The sequence below is a fragment of the Danio rerio genome, chromosome 20 (assembly GCF_049306965.1).
Source record: "Danio rerio strain Tuebingen ecotype United States chromosome 20, GRCz12tu, whole genome shotgun sequence".
In the NCBI taxonomy this organism is placed as follows: domain Eukaryota; kingdom Metazoa; phylum Chordata; class Actinopteri; order Cypriniformes; family Danionidae; genus Danio; species Danio rerio.
Window position 1 is genome coordinate 23073580 of NC_133195.1, and position 25254 is coordinate 23098833.

General features: G+C 35.7%; 2 protein-coding genes across 3 annotated transcripts in view; both read right to left on the bottom strand.

Moving 5' to 3' along the window:
• prkchb (protein kinase C, eta, b) overlaps positions 1-25254 on the bottom strand; it is a 220556-nt gene that overhangs the window by 168947 nt on the left and 26355 nt on the right. The window lies entirely within an intron of this gene.
• Positions 127-2990, bottom strand: six6b (SIX homeobox 6b). Its single transcript, NM_001020585.1, has 2 exons — positions 2133-2990; positions 127-883 (listed from the first exon to the last, which is right to left on the bottom strand). The coding sequence occupies exons 1-2, from the start codon at positions 2702-2704 to the stop codon at positions 718-720; spliced, it is 738 nt and encodes a 245-aa protein (NP_001018421.1). The 5' UTR covers positions 2705-2990; the 3' UTR covers positions 127-717.

The following is a 25254-nucleotide window of genomic DNA, read 5'->3' on the forward strand; positions in this document are numbered from 1 at the left end:
ACCGTTTTGAAATGTAATAATAATAATAATAATAATAATTAGTAGCTTATTAACTAAATGAGTAGGCTATCAGATATAAACACGAATGGATTCAAATTGATCATTGATGAGAGTAAGTCTGAAGGGTTACTTGATCAACATTTTATTAGCGGTAAGTCTTTCATTCACTAATATCTTCACTATCGGCGCACATACTCTAAAAGTCGACTGTCAACACCGAAAATGACCATACTTGAAATGACCAAACAATTGAAAATCAGATTCTATAAGAGCAATTTAATGCGTAAACACTTAGAAAACCTGCAGGTAAACGGTTTCACCACCATGAAGTCCTTTTCAAAACAATAATAAAAAAGAAAAAGTGTTCCGTCGGGGAGCCTATTTGCTTGAGGCAACCGAGTTTGTTTACAAAAGTAGTTTTAATACAGATAGCATCTTTTTTTTCTGATGTCATTTGTTCGTGTTTCCCCCACTTTGCTCTCACAAAAACATAAATACATTTTAAAGATAAAGCATTCCATGAATCCCAAGATTCCGGCTGGTGTAACAGCCTCCAAATAAAAAAAGAAAATAAAACAAAAACACGGCCTCTGATACGTTAAGGCAGGCACTAATGTGCTTGTTTATCTTGCTGATTGTCTGTCTCGATTTCCTTCGTATGTGTTAATTTTCTCATAGTCTTCCCGTATAGCCCGCGGGGCGGTTCGTGGTGCGATGTTAGATGTCACATTCGCTGTCACTTGAAGTGATGGAGATCGCCGACGCAGCGGCTTTGCTGGACAGGCTCGCTTCAGGGCTTGACGCATTCCCCAGTCGGTCTACAGCACCATCCTCTCCACTTAAGGACCGAACCGAGCCGTTCGACAACACCTGCTGTTGTAACCTTTAAAAACGAAAAACAATGGGTGTTGGACAAAGGTCTTCTGTTAAAACTTAATTTATTTAAACTTAAATTAAATAGCTGTTTCACAGATGTCCACTTTTGTGTTCAATATAATCGAAAAAAAAAACATTTGCCTTAACATTATAAATTACAAGTCCTGGAATGTGTGGACATGTTATGAAATGATGCTGCGCTTATTCCAGGCTCCAGATTCAGCGTAACGGAATGCCCCGGAAGAACACAGATCAGTTGCCTACATGCAATTCTAGGATATTCTACATGTATTAGCCTATAAGGTGAATATAAAATAAAAATAAAAAGAGGGTTGGCAAAAACATCAAATAACCTACTTCTTAACAAAAGTGTTTTAATTTTCAGTAATAAAATATTAGGCTATAAATAAACCTTATGTTTTAATAATTTGTTTTTTAAACGGCAAAATATTTAGGCTAAACTGAACGATTGTTAGCCTATACCAGTAGCTCCTAAATGTAAATTTTAAACAAATAGAAAAAAACATTTGACACAGGTCGCCTAAATTGTTGTTGTGAGAAACGGTCCTAGCATCACTCCAGCGATTTATTTAGCTACACCACGATATAATTTCCTTAGGTCTCGTGTAGGCTTAAATCTGTCAAAACGAAGAAAATGTAGTTGTCGGGTTTAAAAAAGAATCCTAGCACGCTGTAATCTTTTGACAGTTGTTATATCAAATAGGCTATCCTAAAGGACTTTTAACGAGTGATGCAGACTAGGCCCAAGCCATAGCTAATACAAGCACAAAAGCTATCCAATTTTTTTTTTTTTTTTTTGCTTAAAAATAGAAAAGGCTATTTTGTACATTTAAACACTGTTGTAGTGTTGTTGATTTTTCTTTACGCATCGAAAATAAAATAAAGTACATTTATTCTACGCGAATTTGTGCTTTAATAATAAGAAGAACAAAACACATTATTGGTCAGGTTGCAAAATACATTTTTAAATAATAACCGGTCTATTTGGTTGATTAATCTGCTCACAGTTTTTCCATAAAAAATAGGCCTACTGTTCTTATTTATCTACTGTTTTTTGTTTGTTTGTTTATCTGATTTGGACAATTATCAACCGAACACAATGTTTAGCTTAGCATTTCTATAATTAAATATGCAGACTTTGTCAAATTTTTTTCTACATAACCAAGTCAATAGCCATTTTATAGCTAAATTTCACTCGTATAATCGGTCACATAATGTAAATCTGGAAAACGCACCTGTTTTTTGCGGCCGCGGCTCTGTCCCTTTGTCTTCGATTTTTAAACCAATTCCCCACTTGAGTGGGAGTGAGTCCTGTAGCTTGTGCAAGCTCTCTTTTTTTACTTGGGTTCGGATAAGGATCCTGAAGATACCATTCTCGAAGTAAATGCCGGGTCCTTTCTTTAAAGCAGTGCGTCTTTTGTTCTCCATCCCAAATAGTTTTAGGCAGGGGGAACTTCTTCCGTACCCGGTATTTGTCCACTGGTCCTAGCGGGCGGCCTCGGAGCTTCTCTGCCTCCTGGTAGTGTGACTCCAGCCAAAGTGCTTGCAGTTTGGAGTGGGACTCTTTGGTGAACTTGTGGTTCTCAAGAATGTGGTACAGCTCACGGAAATTCCCAGTGTGGAAGGCTACGATGGCTCGAGCCCGCAGCACAGACTCATTTCGGTTCAGCACCTCGCAGGCAGCGGGCGCGACGGGGAGCGACCAAAGGAATCGGCCGAGACGCTCGATGTCTCCGCTCTCTTCCAAAGTCTCGCATACCCCCGCTACCTGCTGGGGACTAAAATTCAAAATTGGCAACTGAAACATGAAGGCTTCTGTTTCCCCCTCGCAGTCCTGTTTACCTCTAGCACGGTTTCGTGCTTTCTGTGGCTTTTCTCTCGCTCCCCAGCCGAATCCAGACAAAAAGGCAATTCCAGAGTCAGCTGATGAATGTTAGACGATGCAGAGAAATGGAGATGTCGCTCTGTCGGTCTGACGCTGCCTCGGTTGGAGACACCGAGAGTTCGAGGGCAGGAGATTATAGCACAAGAATGAAGATATTTTTTTGAGGAGGGAAAAGACGTGCTGCCCGCTTCTGTGTTTCTATTGGACTTGGCAGATTGGTTGCGTAGTTTCCACGGACGCCTGTCAATCACTGTCAAGCGTGCCAATCACGCGGAACGGAGCTTGAGTAGATTTCAGCACCTCCCAGACCTCGACAGCGCCTTTTAGAATGTAAACATCAGCGACCTCTGTGTTTACTGAATCCCCGCGAGTTAATTACGCTCGATTGCGTGTTTCACGCTCATCCTAAACGAAGTTTCTCTAACATAAACTTTAAAATATAAAGACATTTTTAAGTCTAATAAAGCGTTTAATCTACCACAAAGCGTTCTGTTTGTGATGTCAATCGGAAGACCTTCGAATCAAAGAACACAACTGGCTTATCCTTCCACATACTTGCGCACAGACGTTTCCCTTATAGTGTGTCGCGACAAGCGAATGTTTCGGATTAAAATGACAAATGACATTAAATAAGATCATCCGTGTGCTATGTGGATTTTCAGTGAAAAGTCATTCGTCAGTTCCCGATTCTCGCTTCGTAAGAATAACGGCCGCTGACATAAAAAGGAAACAAATTAGGAAAAATTCGTTTAGTTAGGCATTCAGCTATATGATCTCGTAGACATCTGACAGCTCAGCGCAACAGTCATTGGCCTGTCAAATTTAATATCGTGCGGTTCTGAAACTAACGAGTCTTAACTGGACAAACCATTCCGCCTTCCAGCCGCACGTGGATATGAGTCTGGTTATGCTGATTTTTCGTTTGCCTATACCAGTAGACCAAAGACTATTAACAGCTTACATAAGTATAGTTATAATCAAGCATTTTAAAAGACATCACTGAATGCGACTTTTAAGCAATCTTTTTTTTTGTGTCATGTGTAATTTGATTATCTGTTTTTATTTATTTAAATCAGTGGCTACCATAGGCTACCATAGTTATTTTTTGCTCAGGAGGAGTACCAGTGAATAAACCTGTCAACCGTGCGGTTTGTGGAGATGCCATATCATGAAAAACTGATATAGTATCAACTACAGCTCGCAATAAATAAGAAGGCGGATGGATAGCGCAGATGGTTTGAAGTGTCGGGTCAGATTATTTCACGGCTGGCTACAGAGGAAAAGTTCATTCTGACGGAAAGCCCCTGATATTATTCTCACAGACCCACACAGTTCATTTGAAGAAAACCCTTCGGGCCCTTTTTGCATGATGTATGAGCGGCCCGTAGCTCCGATTATAGAACTACCGTCTGCATATATACGGGAAGCTGCTCATTTTTATGCAGTCGGAGACCGATCCTGTTTTTCACCGTCAAAAACAAAATCTGTGGGCTAACACTGCCTCGAACCCAATTTAGCAACAAGTTACACCTGAAATTATCATTATTGAAACAATTGTAACAATACAAAAAATTAGGCCTATATAACAAACTATAGCTAGATATTATTTATTATATAAAGTGCAATAAGCAGCAAAAAGGGCATACATAATATTTAAGGGCAAAAAACTATACATTTTCAAAACATTTCAATTTAATTCATTCATTGCTCGATAGTTCATCATTATTTCAACTTTTGTAACAAGAGAAAATAGATAAGAGAAGCCAGTTTCTTTTACCATTTCGCTAGCTTATTTTTGTCTGGAAAACATTCATCAGAGACATGTTGGCTATTTTACAGTGGGCTTAGAGATCGTCCCGTTCTCCGCGCTGCGGGCCGTACGAGCATATGAAACAGGAAAAACGTTGTTTTAGTGGCCTAACATGTTTCAGGCTTCAAACATTCAAAGGCCGTTTAATATTTAATATTCTGTCTTGTAAGTTTGAAACAGCCGAACAATTCCATTGTGCTGCTCTTGTCTTGAAGAATGAGGAAAAAAGCGACCTCGTGGCCTATATCTGACGTTCATGATTAAAACAATTTCAGATGTTCCTACAATAATTTGGAAATTATTATATTCATTTTCAATTGTCAAAAAAAATATACTTTTACTGCTTCATATTTTGTTGAACTCTTTAGGTAAACGATTCATCAAATGTTTAAGTCCATTATTAAAATTGCTTAACATTTAAATCGATGTACATTTCTGCATTACTAATTGTCTTATTGTAAATGACTGAAAATCACATGACTTTAAATAGACACGTATTGCTTTTATGCATGCACGGAGTTGATTGACATTGTTAGCATGTTTTACTTTGTAATACGTTTTGCATAAAGATATGATGTAATATGTAATATTAATATTACTATAAATTATTAAGCACATTAAAACATGTTTTCTATATTGAACTGATCATATTAATTAATATATATTTTTTAAGATTTTCAATATATTACAGCTGACCATTATTATTATTATTATTATTATTATTATTATTATTATTATTATTGTTGTTTTTGTCATGGTTATAGCTGTGTTTTTTTTACTTTTTTTTCCTACCTTTTTAACCACAAAGGTCTAATGAGAGAGATCCTTGCTTTATGTCTTCAACCTTTTTCTTGTGAGACAGTTAAAGTCATCGGTTGTGGACTACAGATTCCCACGGTGTGGGGTCACAGCATGCCCCACAACATAAAAAAATGGAGCAAAAGAGAGAGAAGGAGTGAGAGAGCAGAAATAGTGGGTGAGGGGCCATTAGATGCCCCAGATTCCTCTGGATGTGCACAGACTATTGGAGAGCAGGCTGCTCTCATTTCTCTCTCTCTCTTTCTCTCTCTGTCTCTCTCTCTCTCTCTCTCTCTCTCTCTCTCTCTCTCTCTACCAATGTTTGCCTCTTTCTAAATCCATCCTAAACATGCCTTTCACAAACTGCCTTTTCATGCCTCCAGCTAGTGCCACAGTATCATGCTTTTGTTGTTCGAATGGCCTACAGAGCATATCAGGCTTTGGATTATCGCTCACCAAACATGCTGGATCAGTGACCATTAGATTGTGAATTTTGAAAAATCCATAAGGAAGCAGATTAAGCAAACACAGGCCTAATTTTGTCACGGTACTACCAAATTTCCAGAAAGCAGTCTACAACCTCTGAGGCCAGAGAGCAATTGCTCTGGCTGGATTATATTGTAATTAAGGTATCATGCCAGCAGTCATATTAACAACCCCTCTGGTGGTCTAAATATGCAATGGTTAAGCTGTAAATGGGCATTTAGAGTGACAGGGATCCCAGGATCAGTTGGACAGTTGAGGATAATGTAGTGGATAAATCTGTTGCTCTGGAATGTGCCATAGAGCATTAGGACAGCTGACTTCTGTCTTTAGATAAACCATAATCTACGGATGTACAGTAATAGAGAATATCTAATATCCACAGGCCATCAGACACACGTTCGTCATCACACAAACACACACAGGCTCAAGCTTATAGCAGCATTCATGGTCGTTCTGTTTGCTCAGTCTGTTAAATGTTAATAATAATAATATTTTCTTTCCGTTCAAAGAGTGTATTGTGTGATACAAATTGTCCAATTTTTGTTAAGCCACATTATTATTTACCTTTTTATTTGTTGGTATTTTTTAAACTTAGTAGTTTTTTTTTTATTTCAGTGTATGCCCTTGTCACAATCTACTTTTTTAAATATAATTGTTTTTGTCTTATTTAATTTTTACTGTAATTTGCTAAAATGATAAAGAAATAATAATAATAATATGAATAATTATTTGTTTTGTACAAAAATATACAAAATATTACTGCTTATTATTTTAATTGTTAATATTAATATCTATGAATACACATATAAATTATACATTTTGTAATTTACACACAATGTATTTAATAATCCTTTAACGTGTATTCTTAAGAAAATGTTTTAAACCGCTTTGTTTATTGACATTGTGACACCATCCTAAACAATATTAAAGATATGGACAACCAGGCAATTATGAAGTTATGATACCTTTTAAAATGTTAAGATGTTCTTGTTTGCATTGCAAGCGGTAAAACTGTATGGTTTATGTCACATGAGTTTTAGAGCCATTAAGTTTTTCAAAATAGTATTAAAAACAAAAAGTATACCATTAAATCCAAATATGTATTTCTGTCAGTCAATCAGAACTAATGCTGCACAATGTGAAAATATTGTGTGGAGATACTCATTTATGATACATATCGTGACATATTAGGCCTGCTCCATATAGGAAAAATCAGAAATTGCAATATTTTATTTTTCTGCTGTAAATATCGCAATATGCAAACAGTTTTACAAGATAGTTTAAATAGCACTATTTGGTGATTTGCGAGGAGACTAAAAGTATTCAGCTACAGAAATTGGATAATCAAAATGCAAAAAATGCTTTTCCTCCTTTAAAGTTTTCTCATTTCAAGTCCAAATATCTCAAAATTCTCAGAACAAGTAAAAATATTGTTTTGTTTTCACCTTGACTTAACAAGAAGTAAGTCAAAGTTAAGAGTTTTCATTAAAACAAGGAAAGTTATCTGTTAGTAAGTAAAATAATCTTGTTTTTGCTTTGAATTCGCTTTGAACCAAATTCTAAGTATGAAGGTTTTTTTTTTTTTTTTTTTGCAAAAATTGTGTAAATTCTGCATAATACAGTATTAAAATACAATTCTGTAGCTCCTGGTCAGCTATAATTCAGACTCAGCATTGCATATCTTGCGATATGACTGTTGTGGATGCACATGTTGCAGTATCACTGCTGACAGTCCTATGACAAATTATTGTAGATGATTTTGTTAGCCAAAATGAGACAAAAAAAAAAAAAAACAAGTAAACTCTAAATAAACCTCAACAAATTCATTTAAAATATAACAAAGGCTGTAGTAATTGCAAAGTTATTATTTTGATAAGTCTCAACTTTTGTTTCAGGTCTAATTAACTTGATTGTGTAGCTTTTTACTGTATGCTTTTGTTTTATTGATCAATGCTGACAATTTAGTGAGAAAAAAATATAAACATTTTGATACTCATTTCCACTAATGAGTAGAACTAATGAGTAGCCACAAATTTTGACATGACAATCAACATTTTGATGGAATATTCGGTAATGCAATAATAGTAAATCAAATCAGCTATTTTGTCAGTAATTTAAGACTTTTGAAGACTTAAAGGCTTATTTATTTTCAAACATTAACATTTTCATGTTAATCTGGCTTACAACATTGGAAATCAACTGACTTTTCTATGCCTTTTGTTTGGCAACTCTTTAGAGCAAGGTTCCATCTGTTAACAGCTAATTAAAGCAAATGTAATGAAAACTTCAAAAGCATGCATTTATCAATCTTAGGTGATATTAGGTTCTTGGGTATTGCCTAATAAAAAAGTCATAATCATTCTATTAAAAGGAGTTAATTACAAAAAATAATTTGTAATTTTATTAACTTTGATTTTACATTTCATTTTTTTCTAATTAAACTTTATTGTAAAATGTTACCTTTTGTACTTTAATTAAACTTTGACATTTGATTAAAATATTTCTTTACTCTGAATATGAATATACAATAAAGGAACACATTAAATATTTTTTGTTATTACACTCGTAAAGCAATCCTTTAATTTCCAGCTTAGGTTAATACAATGAAAATACCATAAACCGTGATAAAAAAAATTATTTTCACGATAAATTTTTTTTGCCGCAACAATAAAAATAGATTCTGGCAGTCTACAAGTTGGTGAGGAAAATAGGAGTTCCCAGAAGTCTGTGCATGATGGACTACATAACATTTTAAATGTTATGATACAAGACACAAGAGAGCTCAGTGTTTCCTCCGGCTAATTGGCTTATTGGGAATGAATGTAAATCGGCTCTCAAGGCGGGTGCAGTTGTAAATATGACTTGTTTGGCTGGAGGGTCGAGTTATTTTTCTGTTCAAGATAAATCTTGTTTCTCTTCTGGTTGTTCTGAAGTGATGATGGGATCAGTCGAGACCTGGGTGTTCTTTTGCATAAGACTTACTTATGTTCAATGGTTTTGTGTTGAGAAAAATCTGTCCTTTCCACTGTTTCTATCTATTGTTTCTGATAACTCATCATTGTGTTTTTGTACATTCATTTATTTTAATGTCTTTGATTTGCAGTTCATATGCAATGACAAAAGCTTTTTTCATGACAGGTATTGGAATGTGTGTGTGTGTGTTTGTCTTTGTTAGTCCATCTGGTAAAGTAGTTTTGATGTACAACACAATTGCAGAGGCTGCTCAGCTATTATTTTTGTTTCTGTTGCATTAATGGACACATGCATATTTCACACTAAAATTAAATGTTCACAGACTTGATCAGCTCGACATGTTTGAATTCACACAGTGCAAAAAATAAGCCTTTAAGGGCTTTTATTTTTTTTTTAATATACTTGATCTACTTGATATATCTTAATAAACTTTAAAAAATACTCTGCTTAATGGTTACATATGTTTGATTCAGGCGATGCGGTGGTGGAATGGGTATTTGGCATGTTCTCCCTGTGTTCACATGGGTTTCCTCTGGGTGCTCCGGTTTCCCCCACAATCCAAAGACGTGGTAGAGATGAATTGGGTAAATTGACCATAGTGTTTGACTGTGTGTGAATGTGTGTATGGATGTTTCCCAGTGATGGGTTACAGCTGGAAGGGCATCATAAAACATATGCTGGATAAATTGGCGGTTTATTCCAATGTGGCGACCCCAGATTAACAAAAGGGACTAAGCCGAAAAGAAAATGAATGAATGTTTGATTCATGTGCCATTGCCTGGTTGATCTATCATATTTTTGTTTTGATTTGCTTTTAGTTTTGCTTTGTTCACGTGTTCCATTTGTCCAGAATAGTTGAACTGACATCTGTTCTTCAAAAAAAAAAAAAGGCCTCCAGGTCTTCTACATCCTTTGGTTTTCCAATAGTGATTATAATTTTGATATCATTCTTTTCACATAGCTAGACCATTTAAGGGACTCAAACTTAACTTTCAGGACAAGTGAAAGGTGTTATAAACTGGGTTATCAGGGTAAATAATACTTTGTTATGGAACCTCCAAAAATTATACAGTATTAAATATTACAATAGGCACAATTTTTTTGCATTAAAATATCCCCAAAACAGTGCTACTTAATGCTATAAATTTTACAGTAAATGTGTTGTGTTCAGTTACCCATGGATGACAATTTAACTTTGAAACAAAGAAACAACTACAGATCCCAAACAAATATGAACATATTTGTAGCTTAACAAGCCACTCCTTCATATTGTTTGTAGTGGGTTCTTTCAACGAAAATAACTCCATAAATTTAAAAAAAATAATGGTATTTTAAAAAGCACAAGAAGAAATTTATTAAATTACTTTAAGTAATTAAGTTACTTTTCAGAGAATGTACAGTGCTCAGCATAATTGAGTACAGCCCATTTTGAAAATTAATATTTTATCCATTTCTCAGTGAATATAGAAAATGTATTTTGGTGCATTTAAACAAAACAGATATATTTATTAAAATAATATTTTGGTATATTATTTTATTAAATTTCACAAACATAATATTGTATGGGAGGCAGTGGCGCAGTATAGTGTTGTCGCCTCACAGCAAGAAGGTCGCTGGTTCGAACCTCGACTCAGTTGGCGTTTCTGTGTGGAGTTTGCATGTTCTCCCTGCCTTCGCGTGGGGTTCCTCTGGTTTCTCCCACAGTCCAAAGACATGCGGTACAGGTGAATTGGGAAGGCTAAATTGTCCGTAGTGTATGAATGTGTGTGTGGATATTTCCCAGAGATGGGTTGTGGCTGGAAGGGCATCCGCTGCGTAAAAACTTGCTGGATAAGTTGGCGGTTCATTCCGCTGTGGCGACCCCGGATTAATAAAGGGACTAAGCCGACAAGAAAATAAATGAATGAATGAATGAATATTGTATGGCTTCCTATAAAAAATGAATTTAACAGATAGATTTGTTATGCTGAGCACTGTAATAATGAATTACTTTTTTGAAGTAACCTACGCAACACTGGGTTTATATTTGTTTCAACTTTATCAAAATAGCAACCACACAATTTAGCTTATGTCACAGTCACAAAAGGAATACAAAGATGAATAAATCTTTGAGTGTATTTATTTATGCAATGCAACAACAGCTGAGAGATGAAGCAGGTAAGTGGTGTAGCAAAGGGAGAGCGATCTCACACACAGTTTAAATGGTAAGTTTCAGATCTTCTGTAACACACCAATATAACTTTAGGGCCTACTCACACTATGCCAACCGTACCGTGCCCAGGCCCGTTTCCCGGATCGTTTGAGAAGTGTGAGTGCGCTGAATCGGGCTCAAGCACGGTTCACTTAGCCGGCCCTGGCCCGGTTGGAAGAGGTGTGCCTGAGCGCGGTACACTTGGGCTTTGGCGCGGTACGCTTGTGTGTGAGTGCAAAACGCGCCAAAGCCCGAAATTGAAAGCGATACGTGACTTTTAAGGGGTCGAGAGCTTTATGATTGTTTATGAGCGCCAAAAGTGGCGTATCTGTCCGGTGAAATATCTGACTGCGTGTCACCACATCCCTAAGGTGTGTTTGGCGAAATATTTGACGGCATATGAAACGACTGAAACGATACAGAAATCTCCACTGTGCTGCTGGGTGAGAGCGTATGGCAAGCCGTTTTAGCATTTAAACCTTGTTCTGACTCCATAAATATATTTAGAGATATCTAATTATATTTTGACTAGTCATAATTATAATTCGACTAGTCAGATTGGAGATATCTGCAAATATATTATGACTGACTAGTCATATTCCTCCATAGACTTCCATTGAAAAATATTTGCAGATATCTCTAAATGAGTTTTGACTAGTCACAATTTTAATTAGATATATCTCCAAATGAATTTTGACTAGTCAAAAATCCAATTCAAGATATCTACAACTGTAATTCGACTATTAGTAAATTAATTAGAGATATCTTCAAATATATTTGTAAATATCTCTAAATATGACGAATTAAAGATATCTCCAAATGTATTATGACTAGTAAAAACTCAGACATATCTCTAATTACAATTGTTACTAGTCAAAATTCATTTGGAGATATCTCTAATTACAATTGTGACTAATCAAAACTCATTTAGAGATTTCTGCAAATATTTTTCAATGGAAGTCAATGGAGGAATATGACTAGTCATAATATATTTGCAGATATCTCCAATCTGATTTCGTACTAGTACAATTGTGATTGCAGATATCTCTAATTGTCATTCTGAGTAGTGGAATTATAATTATGACTAGTCAAAATATAATTATAGATATCTCTAAATATATTTATGGAGTCAGAACAAAGATTTAAATGCTAAAATGGCTTGCCATAGAGAGCGCTTCACTGAACAGAGCAGCAGCGATGACGTAAGCGTGCAGAGGCCCGATATGGTGTGAGCGCGGGCCGTCGGGGGAGACGGGAGGGGGGACAAGCGTGCTTTGGCCCGGTTCGAGGCAACTGTACCTAGTGTGAGTACAGCCTAAATTTTCAAATCAAAACAAAATAGCTTTTCTTTTTTGGTAATTGTACTGTCCAGAACCCCACACAATCACACTTAAATATGGCCTGCTTATAGACAAAGTCCTTACACCTCATCAAATCCAACCTCATGCTCACAGATCAGCTCTTAATTGATGTTGTAGTTGTAAAAGTCTAACACACTCTACAAAGCTCTACAAAGCTGCCCTTAAGATTAATGACACACTCGCTTGACCTTGAGCCCGGGACCTTTACAGACCACTGCTATTCACACCAACACAGACAGCTCAGTGTCCACACACAGCCCGCTGATCCAATTGAAGCCCTGAGCGAGCCGAACATGCGCGGTGTGTGCACCAGATCATGCTCTATTTTCAGCTGCTAAGGTGCATGTTCTGAAGAAGAGAGCCTTGTTTCCAAACCTTACAAAGTTACATGTCTTAAATGCTGCGAGCAGACAGGATTAGAAATATAACTAGACCATGAGGATTCCTAGAAAGATGATAGGTGGTGTAAACAGCTTTTGGAAAACAGCCTGTTGTGCTTAACTATAAATATCACCTGGATAAAGCACATTTTACACATTGTTAATATTGTAAGTTAATGCCGGTTTATTAAAAAAAGATTTTAACAGCACACAGTACACAATTGTTAAATAAGATTTTTAGTAAAAAAAATAATAATAAAATAAATTTGTTTTAGTATTAATTCTGCTTTTAAATGACAGAACAAAATATTGTGTTTGGTTTATTGTATATATATATATATATATATATATATATATATATATATATATATATATATATATATATATATTGTTGAGTTTTTGAACAGTGTTGCTTCTTTAAATAGATCAGCCCAAATTCCAAGTATAGGTCAGGATTTGAGAGTCTCGGCTAATAAGATTTAAGTCATCTATTTTGAAACAGAGGAGATCCTCACGCTATACAGTATATCGAAGGGCATGTGTTTACACCAAGAATGATAAGTCACACCAAGAATTAGTAAGTCACTTTGGATGAGAGTGTCTGCTGACTAAAAGTAAACGTATTAAACTGTGGTATGTTTTTTTAATACTTAGAAGTCTGTAATTCCCTGTTCCAAGCAGAGGTTTTTGACAGAACGGATGGATCAATGCGTGCTGGTCATCATTTTAAAGGGACAATTTATCACCCTGAAGTAGTTCTAAAGCTTGAATAAACACAGGGTAAAAAGCATTTTTTTAGTAATGTTTTTTGGAACCTGATTGATTCTGAAAACTAAACTAATATTTAAATCTTATAAGACAAAAAAGAGTTTAGTACAGTCTCAACAGGCTCAAAGACTCAACAAAATAACAATAATAATATATACACACTATTTATTTATTTATACATCAATCCTGTCTGGTTTACAGATCACGCCTTCCACCAGTGCTTATATACAGCCATATCACACTGCTACTCGTGTAATAGCCTGATCTCACGAGGAAACGTAAGTATTTTGCGTTTTGTCAGTTTAGTGGCTAATTCATACAAATTTGTACGAGTTCAGTTTTACAAAAATGTACGATTTTAAAAAGGAGGCGTGGCACCTAACCCCACCCCTAAACCTAACCGTCATTGTGGGATGAGCAAATTCTACTAAATTGTACAAATTAGATCGTACGAATTCATATGAATTAGCCACTAAATCAAAAAGTTACTATATATATATATATATATATATATATATATATATATATATATATATATATATATATATATATATATATATACACACACACACACACAGAATTATTAGCCGCCCTTTTATTTTTTTTATTTTTTAATTATTTCCCTATCCTGCCTATCCTGTTTACGTCTTTAAATGTCACTTTAAGCTGTATAGAAGTGTCTTGAAAAATATTTAGTAAAATATTATTTACTGTCATCATGGCTAAGGTAAAATAAATCAGTTATTAGAGAAAAAAATCTGTCTGTTAAACAGAAATTGGGGAAAAAATAAGCAGGGGGGACTAATAATTCTAACTTCAACTGTATATATAAAATTATGCAACAGTTCTGTCTGGTTCTTAAATCTGATTGACTGATAGCCGTGTGATATTGTGCAATATCAGAACTTCTACAGCCTCTTCAGTTTCTCCGCCCACATAGAGTTTATAGTTTGACAAATATTGCAGCTGTTGGACAACATAATGTACGTTTGAGGCTATTTTAGAATGTAGCTTTTTAGATTGCATCTACGCAGTTTATTTATAAGGATAGTGCCTACTATAAATACTTAGAATTTCTAAGATGCAGTGCGTCGGTGGTTATTAACCTGTCATTGAGCAGAGCAAAGAAGGTTGATGTGGTCCAACCTCAAGATGGCGACAAAGACCACATAAGAAGCCCTTAAAGGAGAAAAGACTGCATATTTTCAAACTACAGCTAATCAAAATATTATAAAATTGGTGATCTCTCTCTTTTGTATGTTGTAGTGCTGTATTTATAGCATAGTAATTGTAGTGTATTGAGTGTGAGATGGGACTGAAATATCAAGAATGTATGTACTTTGTGTGGGCCACTCTTTTTATAACCCTGAGTTACTTTTTGGTTGGCCATGTGTTTGTTTGATGAGTCTCCTGTTTTCATTACCACAGACTAATTTCATAGAAAAAAAGAAGGAAGAAATGCCCGCATGTGTTTAGCGTTTTTCTTTATTTCTTTATATGCCATTCAGCATTATATATTATAATTATATTAAAATGTCAGCAAAATCATCTGTTTTGTCATCATTTAGACATTATGCTAAAGAATTATTCAAATACTAGCTCTAAGTGACGTTAGTGAAGTAGCAACAGATTCTGCTGTTCTGACGTCAGCTGCAGATGTGAAAGAATGGCGGAAGAAAGCAGTTCCTCTTACAAAAAGATTTTTAGACTCTGCTTTTGATTTTTTTTTCTATATACATGATTATGCCAACGAACTGTTTGCAACATGTTTGCAACATGAATTTGCAACATGATTGAGGTACAGTCACAGGTAAACATTGTTTTCCTGATTGAGTCCTTGTAAGATGTAGAATAAAGTGCCCGGTGCATATAGAGAGAAGAGTGTTTCTACAGGTGGTTTATCAAACCAGTTTGTACAGCAGTTCTGTTTGTCCTTCTCAGTAAAGTCAATGGCGTACATGACTATACTGTACAAGTTGTGAACATGATACTTTGGTGCCATCTGTGTTAAATACCCATTTTTTAAATGTTTTATCTTGTATTGTTAACATTGGGCACCTCCATTGTATGTTTTCCCAACTTGTGTAATAGAGTGTTACATCACAACGCAATGCATTGCTGGTATAAACTTTATAGCACACGCAGTTAGAGCAAAAATATTACACTACATTATAATAAAGGGATAGTTTACCACAAAATGACAACCTTTTTAAACCTTTAAGGAATTCTTTACCAAAGTAGGAGAAAAAAAATTTATGAAGGATGTGAAGCTTGCACAATTTTTATTTTGGGAGAACTATCATTATTATTATGTATTCATTCATTTTCCTTTGGCTCAGTCCCTTATTTTTCATGGGTCGCCACAGTGGAATGAACCGCCAACTACTCCAACATATGTTTTACACAGCGGATCCCCTTCGAGCTGCAACCCAACACTAGGAAACATCCATACACACACACACACACATTCACAAACGCCGGTAAATTTTGTTTTACCGAATTCACTTAAACAGCATATCTTTGGATTCTCGGGGAAACCGGAGCACCCGGAAACCCACACGAACATGGGGATAACTTGCAAACTCCACACAGAAATGCCAACTGATCCAACCAGGACTCGAACGAGCGACATTCTTGCTGTGAGGCGACAGTGCTAACCACTGAGCAACCGTGCTTATTTCCCATATACAATAAATAACGTTCCCTCAAAAGATGAAGATGAACTGCAGTGAATGTGAGGTGGCTTATGGCAGTGGTTCTCAAACGTTTTTCATCAAGTACCACCTCAGAAAAAAATTGTCTCTCCAAGTACCACCAAAATGAGCAGTATTGAAATACAGTAGCGCAGTAGGCCCATGAAGCAGCCACAACGCTGCACAGTTAAAAAATGTGGCAAATTACATCAGAAATATAGGCTATATGTCATATATGACACATTATATACATCATTTTTTGATCATTTTTGAAATGTGTGTAGCACGTACATGACATATTTCATTCCTCCGCGTACCACTAGAAGGAAGCCTGCGTACCACTAGTGGTACACGTACCACAGTTTGAGAACCACTGGCTTATGGAAAGCCTCTCTTTGGGAGCGCAGCTGCTCAAGACAATTCCGGAAGTTAATAATATTGAATCACTTTGATGACAAACTTTAGCTAAGGGAATTTAGAAAAACCAAAACATAATGTTTGGTCTGCTGGTTTGTCCATTAATGCCATCCCACTAAGACCATTTTTGTTATCACATGATCTGTCGATATCACATGACATTTTCATGCACATACTGGAATTTATTTGGTAGCCTAAATGTGTTTCCATCGTAGTTTATGCCCTTATAGGATAAAAAAAGTTTATCCTACTTAGCTTTTGCGCTTTTGCTTTATATGCATATTTTAAAATGTATGCACATCTTCGCATTTTCATTAAGCATTTTTTTATTTGACATTCCATAAAGTCCAAACTCTGACATTTATAATAAAAAAGGTAAATGGAAACTATAATTAAAAGTGACAAAAAAAAAGATATTTAATCTTATAATTTATTTATTTTAAAAATAAATCTCAGGAATTCCATGACCTGAAACTCTTAAAGGGCCATGTCTTTAAAAATCAAAAAGGGCTTGAAGCACCACTGGAAAGAATAAAGGTTTTATGACATTACCCTGAGAGTGAATCTAAGATACATACTAGATATTTACATTTAAATTTGCAACCATCAATAAAGAATGCTCTATATATTATGGATAGGAGTAGTGTGAATGAACTTGCAGACGTACTACAGTCACTGAGTTGTTACTGTCATGTGACCTCCTAGCATCAGTCGCATGGCTTCACTCCCCATTTATAACTCCTGAAGAATCTTCACAGTAACAAGTCATTAGGGAAGTTTTTGTATGGTTTTAAAGATGAATTTGAAGATTACTAAACTCATTTAGGGCAGCACAGTGTTTAGCACAGTCACCTCACAGTAAGAAGGTCACTGGTTCGAATCCTGGCTGAGCCAGTTTGCACTTCTACAGTAATTGGAGTTTGGATTGCATGTTTGTTTGGGTTTCCTGCAGATGCTCTGGTATCACTATAAGTGAATTGGATAAGCAAAATTGTCATTGGTGTATAGTCATTTAAATAGTCTGGTTTACAAGATCAAAAGCAATGTTAAACAATTAAGCAATTAAACTAAGAAACAGAAGCAGCAAATTTAGAAACTGCATAAAATGTAATGTTAACATTCATTAAATTTGTGGTAATAGTCATGGATAGAGCTATAGACATATATTTTACTTTGATTACTCCAAATATGCCTTCATTTTCTTTCAGCTAAGTCTCTATTTCAGAGGTCATCATAGTAGAATGAACCACCAACTATTCTAGCAAATGTTTTGCACAGTGGATTTCCTTCCAGCTGCAACCCAGTGTTGCCAAACACCCATACACACTTAAACAGCTAAGAACAGGATACTGAGCCTACAATTTGCACAGGTTCACCAAAATTGAACAATAGAAGATCACAATAAAAGATTGGAAAAACGTTGTCTGGTCTGATGAGTCTCGATTTCTGTTGCGACATTCGGATAGTAGGGTCAGAATTTGAGTCAACAGCATAAAAAGCATGGATCCATCCTGCCTTGTATCAACGGTTCAGGCTGGTAATGTAATGGTGTGGGGGATATTTTCTTGGCACACTTTGGGCCAATTAGTACCAAATGACCATTGAGTCAATGCCACAGCTTACCGGTACTGTTGCTGACCATGCCCATCTCTTTATGACCACAGTGTACCCATCTTCTGATGGCTAGTTCCAGCAGGACAACGCGCCATGTCAAAGCGTGAATCATCTTAGACTGGTTTACATGACCATGAGTTCACTGTACTCAAAGAGCCTCCACAATCACCAGATCTCAATCCAATAGAGCACCTTTGGGATGTGGTGGAATGGGATATTCGCATCATGGATGTGCAGCGGACAAATCTGCAGCAACTGTGTGATGCTATCCAGTCAATATGGACCAAAATCTCTGAGGAATATCTCCAGTACCTTGTTGAATCTATGCCACGAAGGATTAAGACAGTTCTGAAGGCAAAATCAGTACTAGTAAGGTGTACCTAATAAAGTGGCCGGTGAATGTTGAGGTTAACTAAGCAATTTAGAGAAGTCATTATGTTCTGTTGTCAATCAAGAGAGAAAAAAACATTCTTAAGGGGATAATATTATATTGACATTTGCAGTATCTTATTCGAGCCAAACTAAAAGAAATACAACTTTTTCCAGAATAATACCAATGTAACAGTAAATACAGTGAAAAAAAGCCTTGCTCTATTACACATCACCTGGCTTAAATATTTAAAACATAATTGCTTTTGTTGTTTCCAAAGAGGGCTATTTATGTTGTTTCTTAATGGCTGTTAATGTTTTCATTATTCTTAAGTTGGGAAAAAAATACTAAATGATTCCAACATCAATCGTTCTATTTGTCGCTTTGTCCATAACATGCCTCCCATTTTTTGACTGATGTTTTATTTCGGGATGGCATTGGCTTAAAATAAAGCTAAATCTTAGGATGCTGAGGATCACTGAAAGCTGTGGTTGTTGTGTGATAGTCTCAGCTCTTCCCCTGCAGTGATCTAGAGTGCCTGTTTAATACAGAGAAGAAAGTGCTGTCACCAAGGTGCTGTGTGTGGATATGAAGCTTCTGAATAATGAAGAGGGCCACTGGCACCCATGCAACTTTCATGATGCCTGCTCTCCATGTCCATGCTCAGAGGGAGCGTGGAGAGCATCTCGCGGGTGTCAGCTTGTCAGACTGAGAGGACGAGTGAACTTTCATTTCTGCCCGAGTGAGCAAAACCCTCTCTCTTTCTGCCCCCATAGAATCTCTCTCCCTCTCTCGGCCACATATACACACACACACCACTTGACTGAAGTCTCAACCTGTTTCCACATTATTTATGTGCTCGCTTGGCTCTTATTCTGCTGTGTGTCATATTCTTAACGAGCTCAGGCTTTACTAAATTATGAATTTAGTTAAAAAAAAATCACCTGGATCTTTTACAGGAAACATATGAAAACAGAAGATGCATACAAAAAAATAAATAAATAAAGATTTTATCCTTTATTTCTATGCGATTGAAATTAAGAATCATATAACATGATAATATATACCATTTTCAAATGTAAGATTTTAGTTTATTTTATTCTGCATATCCTATTCAGTTTTTTAAGCTGACATTCTGCAAGCCAACCCTATTCCTTTTTTAAAGGTATACAAAAAGCCATATAAAGATCATTTTTTAGTAACAAACATCATAAAGTAATAGTTAGCTTTACAATATGAGTTAGGGCTGCACAATATTCCATTTTATTTTGCAATATTTATTGTGATATGAATACAATTTTACCAGTTGATTTAATATCTCTATTTGGAAAGAATGTAGAATGTTAGAACAATTGGGATGATTCTGCAGTGGGAGTACATCTCTTTAAAATCCAATAATTAATCTATCGGCTTGTTAAGTGTGACGTCACACAAAGCGGCTTCTGGGTCCAAGTGCTCTATCAAACTGTATGGGGACACTCATCAAACCATAATAATATGCGTTTACAAAGTGATGTAATACTTTTGAAAATCACTATGGCAATGCATTTATTCATGCCTAATATTTGATGGCCAAAAAGTGATACATTTGTTTTATAAACTGTTAAAAATGTTGGTATTTGTGATGCAGCAAGCCCAGAGACTGATGTGTACACCATGATTTTACATAAAATTCACTTTAATGTGTAATATGACTAAAAAGTGGACATGGACGAATATTTTCTCTATTTAAATGAGTAGCGGCTTGGACCCGGAAACAGTATTTCGTACGTCATCAATACATCACGACTTATCAACTGGATAAATACAATAATAATTTTTTTAAATAAGTTTTTTTTCATTTTCTGTACGGTAATTGAATGATAAAAATAATTAAAGTCATTTTACAATTACAGGCAATAAAAAACACATGCAAATGATAAATTATAATTCAAACTCAACATGGCATATCCTGCGATGTGACTATTACGAGTGATCACATAACAATATCGATGCTGAAACAATATTGTGTCATTACACAATAACTTGCCTAATTGCCCTAACTTGCTTAGTTAATCTAATTAACCCAGTTAAGCCTTTAAATGTCACTTTAAGCTGTATAGAAGTGTCTTGAAAAATATCTAGTCAAATATTATTTACTGCCATCATGGCAAAGATAAAATAAATCAGTTATTAGAAATGAGTTATTAAAACTAAATTGTTAAGAAATGTGTTCAAAAAAAAATTTCTTTCCATTAAACATAAATTTGGTGGAAAAAAAGGGGGGGCTAATAACTCTGACTTCACTGTATACACAGTAGTCAACATCTGATGTAGATCAAAAGTTGTCCTAAAACTACTCAACAAACTTTTTTTTTAATCCACTTCAAATATATATAATATATATATATATATATATATATATATATATATATATATATATATATATATACACACACACACACACACACACACACACACACACACACAAAACAGTTCTGTCTGGTTCTCGAATCTGATTGGCTTATAGCCGTGATTAATTTAAGTAATATAATATCAACACCCGTGCAGCCTCTTTACCCTTTGTGTATTACTCCGCCCACATACAGCCAGCAAAAAGCAGACACTACAGATCTAAATTTGCAATCTAAAGATGCTTGCTCAGTGTGTGTGTGTGTGTGTGTGTGTGTGTGTGTGTGCATTAATATAAATAATCTAATCATTCAAAAATAAACTTTATAACATACAAAAACAACACCAAACAGAATTGTTCTTCCCTAATGTTTAAATTAATGTTGCTACATCATGTTTCAGGATCCACAGTATATTTTACTTACATTTAATAAAGAAAATTTGAAATAGACACTATTGTGGCAGAGACTCAATGATGTGTATAATGATTTGTTTTGGGTGGCTGGCTGCCCTTCTGTTAACACTGCACGATTGACCTCGTGTGCGGCACATGTCCAGGCGGACTACAGTAATGCCATCTTAGTGCTGCTGAGCCTCTTAAAAACTCACAAAGTTCAGGCCAAAGGGGAGATGTGAATTAGAAAGGAACCTGGTAATCCACACCAGCTAAAATGGCCATTTCAGAATATAGTTAAATATCTGGACACACTCAAAAAAAAAATGCAGGGCTGTTGTAAGTCAATGTAAGGTCAAATATGAACAAACCCAATGTTGTGTTCATTATTTCAATTTAAACTACACATTTATTTTTATTTAACTTATTAATGGTTGAGTTAGGGCAACATGGTGGCTCAGTGGTTAGCACTGTCGCCTCACAGCAAGAAGGTAGCTGGTCCCGATTCCCAGCTGGATCAGTTGACATTTCTCCTGCATGTTCTCCCCGTGTTTGCATGGGTTTCCTCTGGGTGCTCCGGTTTACCCCACAGTCCAAAGACATAGGTTAATTGAATAAACTAAGTGTGCATGGATGTTTCCTAGTACTGGGTTGCAGCTGGAAGGGCGTCCGCTGCATAAAACATATGCTGGATAAGTTCGCAGACCCACGATGAATAAAGGGACTAAGCCGAAGGAAAACGAATGAATGAATGACTGAATGACTGACTGACTGAATGAATGAATACATGAATGAATGAATGAATGAATGACTGACTGAATGAATGAATACATGAATGAATGAATGAATGAATGAATGAATGAATGAATGAATGAATGAATGAATGAATGAATGAATGAATGAATGAATGAATGAATTTTGACTGACCCAATGCTGGGTTACAACAGCCAAGCATTTTTAGAGTGCAGGGTTATACATTAAAATAAAATTCAATATTAATTTAAAAACAGTTTTTAGAATAAAATACAACCAGCATATTATAAAAAAATTACCAGCAGAGTACTCATATAACCAAAATGAATTCCATTTCTTCAACTTTAACTGGAAATTGTCTGTTTACTCTGGTGTGTACAGCGCAGCTTAAAGGTGGATTGTAGGAGTGGAGACTTTACTTGCTAATATGATCAGTGGTTCTTAAGCAGATGTACGAGTGGCTCGGTGCATAAGCGCATAAACGGGGAATTATTGCCTAATCACTTCTGCAGATACATGGGTAAGGATACCAATGCAAGTCACTTACAGCTAGATTATGTTTATCACGATAGATAGATAGATAGATAGATAGATAGATAGATAGATAGATAGATAGATAGATAGATAGATAGATAGATAGATAGATAGATAGATAGATAGATAGATAGATAGATAGATAGATAGATAGATAGATAGATAGATAGATAGATAGATAGATATTTCAAATACATAAAACAAATGTAGAAGTTTTGAAGATTTCAATTAAATATTTACTTATAATTAGTTATAATTACTTGAAAAAGCTATTATGCAATTATGCTATTATGCATTTATTTATTTATTCATTCTTTCATTCATTCATTCCAATATTCACTGTAACAATTTATTAAATGACCACATTATTATTGAGTCTTAAAATGTGTATATATATATATATGTATATATATATATATATATATAAAGAAAATTTGTTAAAAAATGTTTTTTTAACATTAAATATACGGCTATTTTAAAACTGTTGACTATTGTTGACTGGACTAATAAGCACACAAATCCTGCCAATATTATTTTAACTTTAAAGTTGGAGACAAGTTTGGCCTAAGTGCAATAAGTAATTCAAGTAATAATTGAGAAAGAGAAAATGAGTAAATATTGAAGAAAGGAATCCTGTGAAACCACCAAGTAACAGTCTGAAGATGTCTGAGATGTTTCTAGTGCTCGATTTTGTTGTTATTAGAAATGCCAGAGGGGTCAAATTTTAAAACTAAGCAAGTTTTCCCAAAAGAAAATGATATAATATGTGTAAAAACACTTCTCACGGCAGGCAGGGATTTTCTGGGCATGGCGAGGATGGATGTCACACCAGTCTACATCATATCAGGTCACTTATAGGCACTGGTCCAGTCTCGTGTTGCTAGCTGGCACGTCAAGGTTGATTTAGCTGCTCAGATGCTCGCTGTCACCAGACCGGGTGGAGGAGCTTACAGTCCCTCTGGAACCTGTCTGAACGTGGATGTGTAACAGTAAGTGGAGCCAGTGGCGGGAGCTGCTGTTGGCATGCAAATATGAAGACTGGAAGACAGTGATACGCCAGACCTCACGGGGGCAAAGGAATCATTTTGACCTCTGGGATCATCATCCATGGCCTGCATACTAAATCAGTAACCCCATACATGATGCTTTATGTTTGCCCGGGATGTCACTACATCGTATTGTAGGTTGTGGAAAGAGTGTAACTATATTTTAAACATTATTTGTGGGTGTTCTTTTTTTAAAAGGAGGTTAAATGAGTAAAGACCAGTGCAAAAACAAGACAATCACTAAATGTTTCTTGCCACCTTAAGTGATGAATAAATGGATGGCCATTTTGACCACACAGTCATTGCCTTTCGCGAAAGTAGATTATTATATAAGAAAAAAAGACTCCCAATGGCTTCTTTTATCAAAGCAAATTCCATTTTTCTTTTTGATATTTGGCACAGGTTTACCAGGATGTGACGATTTTGTTCTCTTTTACTCATTGGATGGAAATGGTGCTTTATTCACAAATGTTTCAATGGATATTCCAGTTTCAAAACTGCATCGTGGGATGGAAACATAGTTATTCACTCATTTCAAACCAGTTTAATTTTGTTTCCTCTGCTAAACAAGGAAAATATCTTGAAGATTATTGAAAAAATTGGAAAGCCATTGACTTCTATAGTATTTTTGTTCCCACAAGTCTCCCTGAAAACAAAATTACGATGTTTATTTTGCTGGCTCACATTATTACTCTAAGGGTGATTATAATTCATTCATAACTAAAATAAATGATCCATAATCCAAATTAATGTGTAAAAAATGTGTTTGGTTTGGTAATATTCAGTGAAATTGAACATTTGGTTATGCATTTTAAGTGGTTATTGCTTCCATAGTAACTGCATATTATTATCTCACTTAATGCTATTTGGTATTAGGGAATTATGCACAAAAGAAAGCCCCGCCCACTATTATAATATAATGCAATGTAATGTAAAGTGTGTATTTATATAGCGCATTTATCGTATATGTCCATACACTCAAAGTGCTTCACCATCATGATGGGGTCTCTCCACACCACCATCAGTGTGCAGCATCCACTTGGATGATGTGATGGAAGCCACGGGACAACCGCGCTAGTGTGCTCACCACACAACAGCTATAGGTGGGGTGGAGTGACGGTGATACAAACAATTTGGGGATTGGGAGGCCATGATAAGTAAGGGCCAATGGAGGGAATTTGACCAGGACACCGGGGTTACAACCCTACTCTTTTTTTTAGAAGTGCCATGGGATTTTTATTGACCACAGAGTCAAGACCACAGTTTAATGTCTCATCCAAAAGACGGAGCACACTGACAGTACAGTGTCCCCTTCACTTTTACTGGAGCATTAGGACTCACACAGACCACAAGTTGAGCATTCCCTGTTGGCCTCTCTAACACCACTTCCAACAGCAACCTAGTTTTCCCATGTGGTCTCCCATCCAGGTACTGACCAGGCTCAGCCCTGCCTAGCTTTAGAGAGTTCCAGTCTTGGGCTGCAGGGTGGTATG

Bases quoted from the DNA above. Each gene is read 5' to 3' on its own strand.
- six6b (NM_001020585.1), bottom strand. From the start codon at position 2,704: ATGTTTCAGTTGCCAATTTTGAATTTTAGTCCCCAGCAGGTAGCGGGG. The intron at 884-2,132 runs GTGCGTTTTCCA...TCGTTTTTAAAG, and splicing joins GCCGCGGCCGCAAAAAACAG to GTTACAACAGCAGGTGTTGT.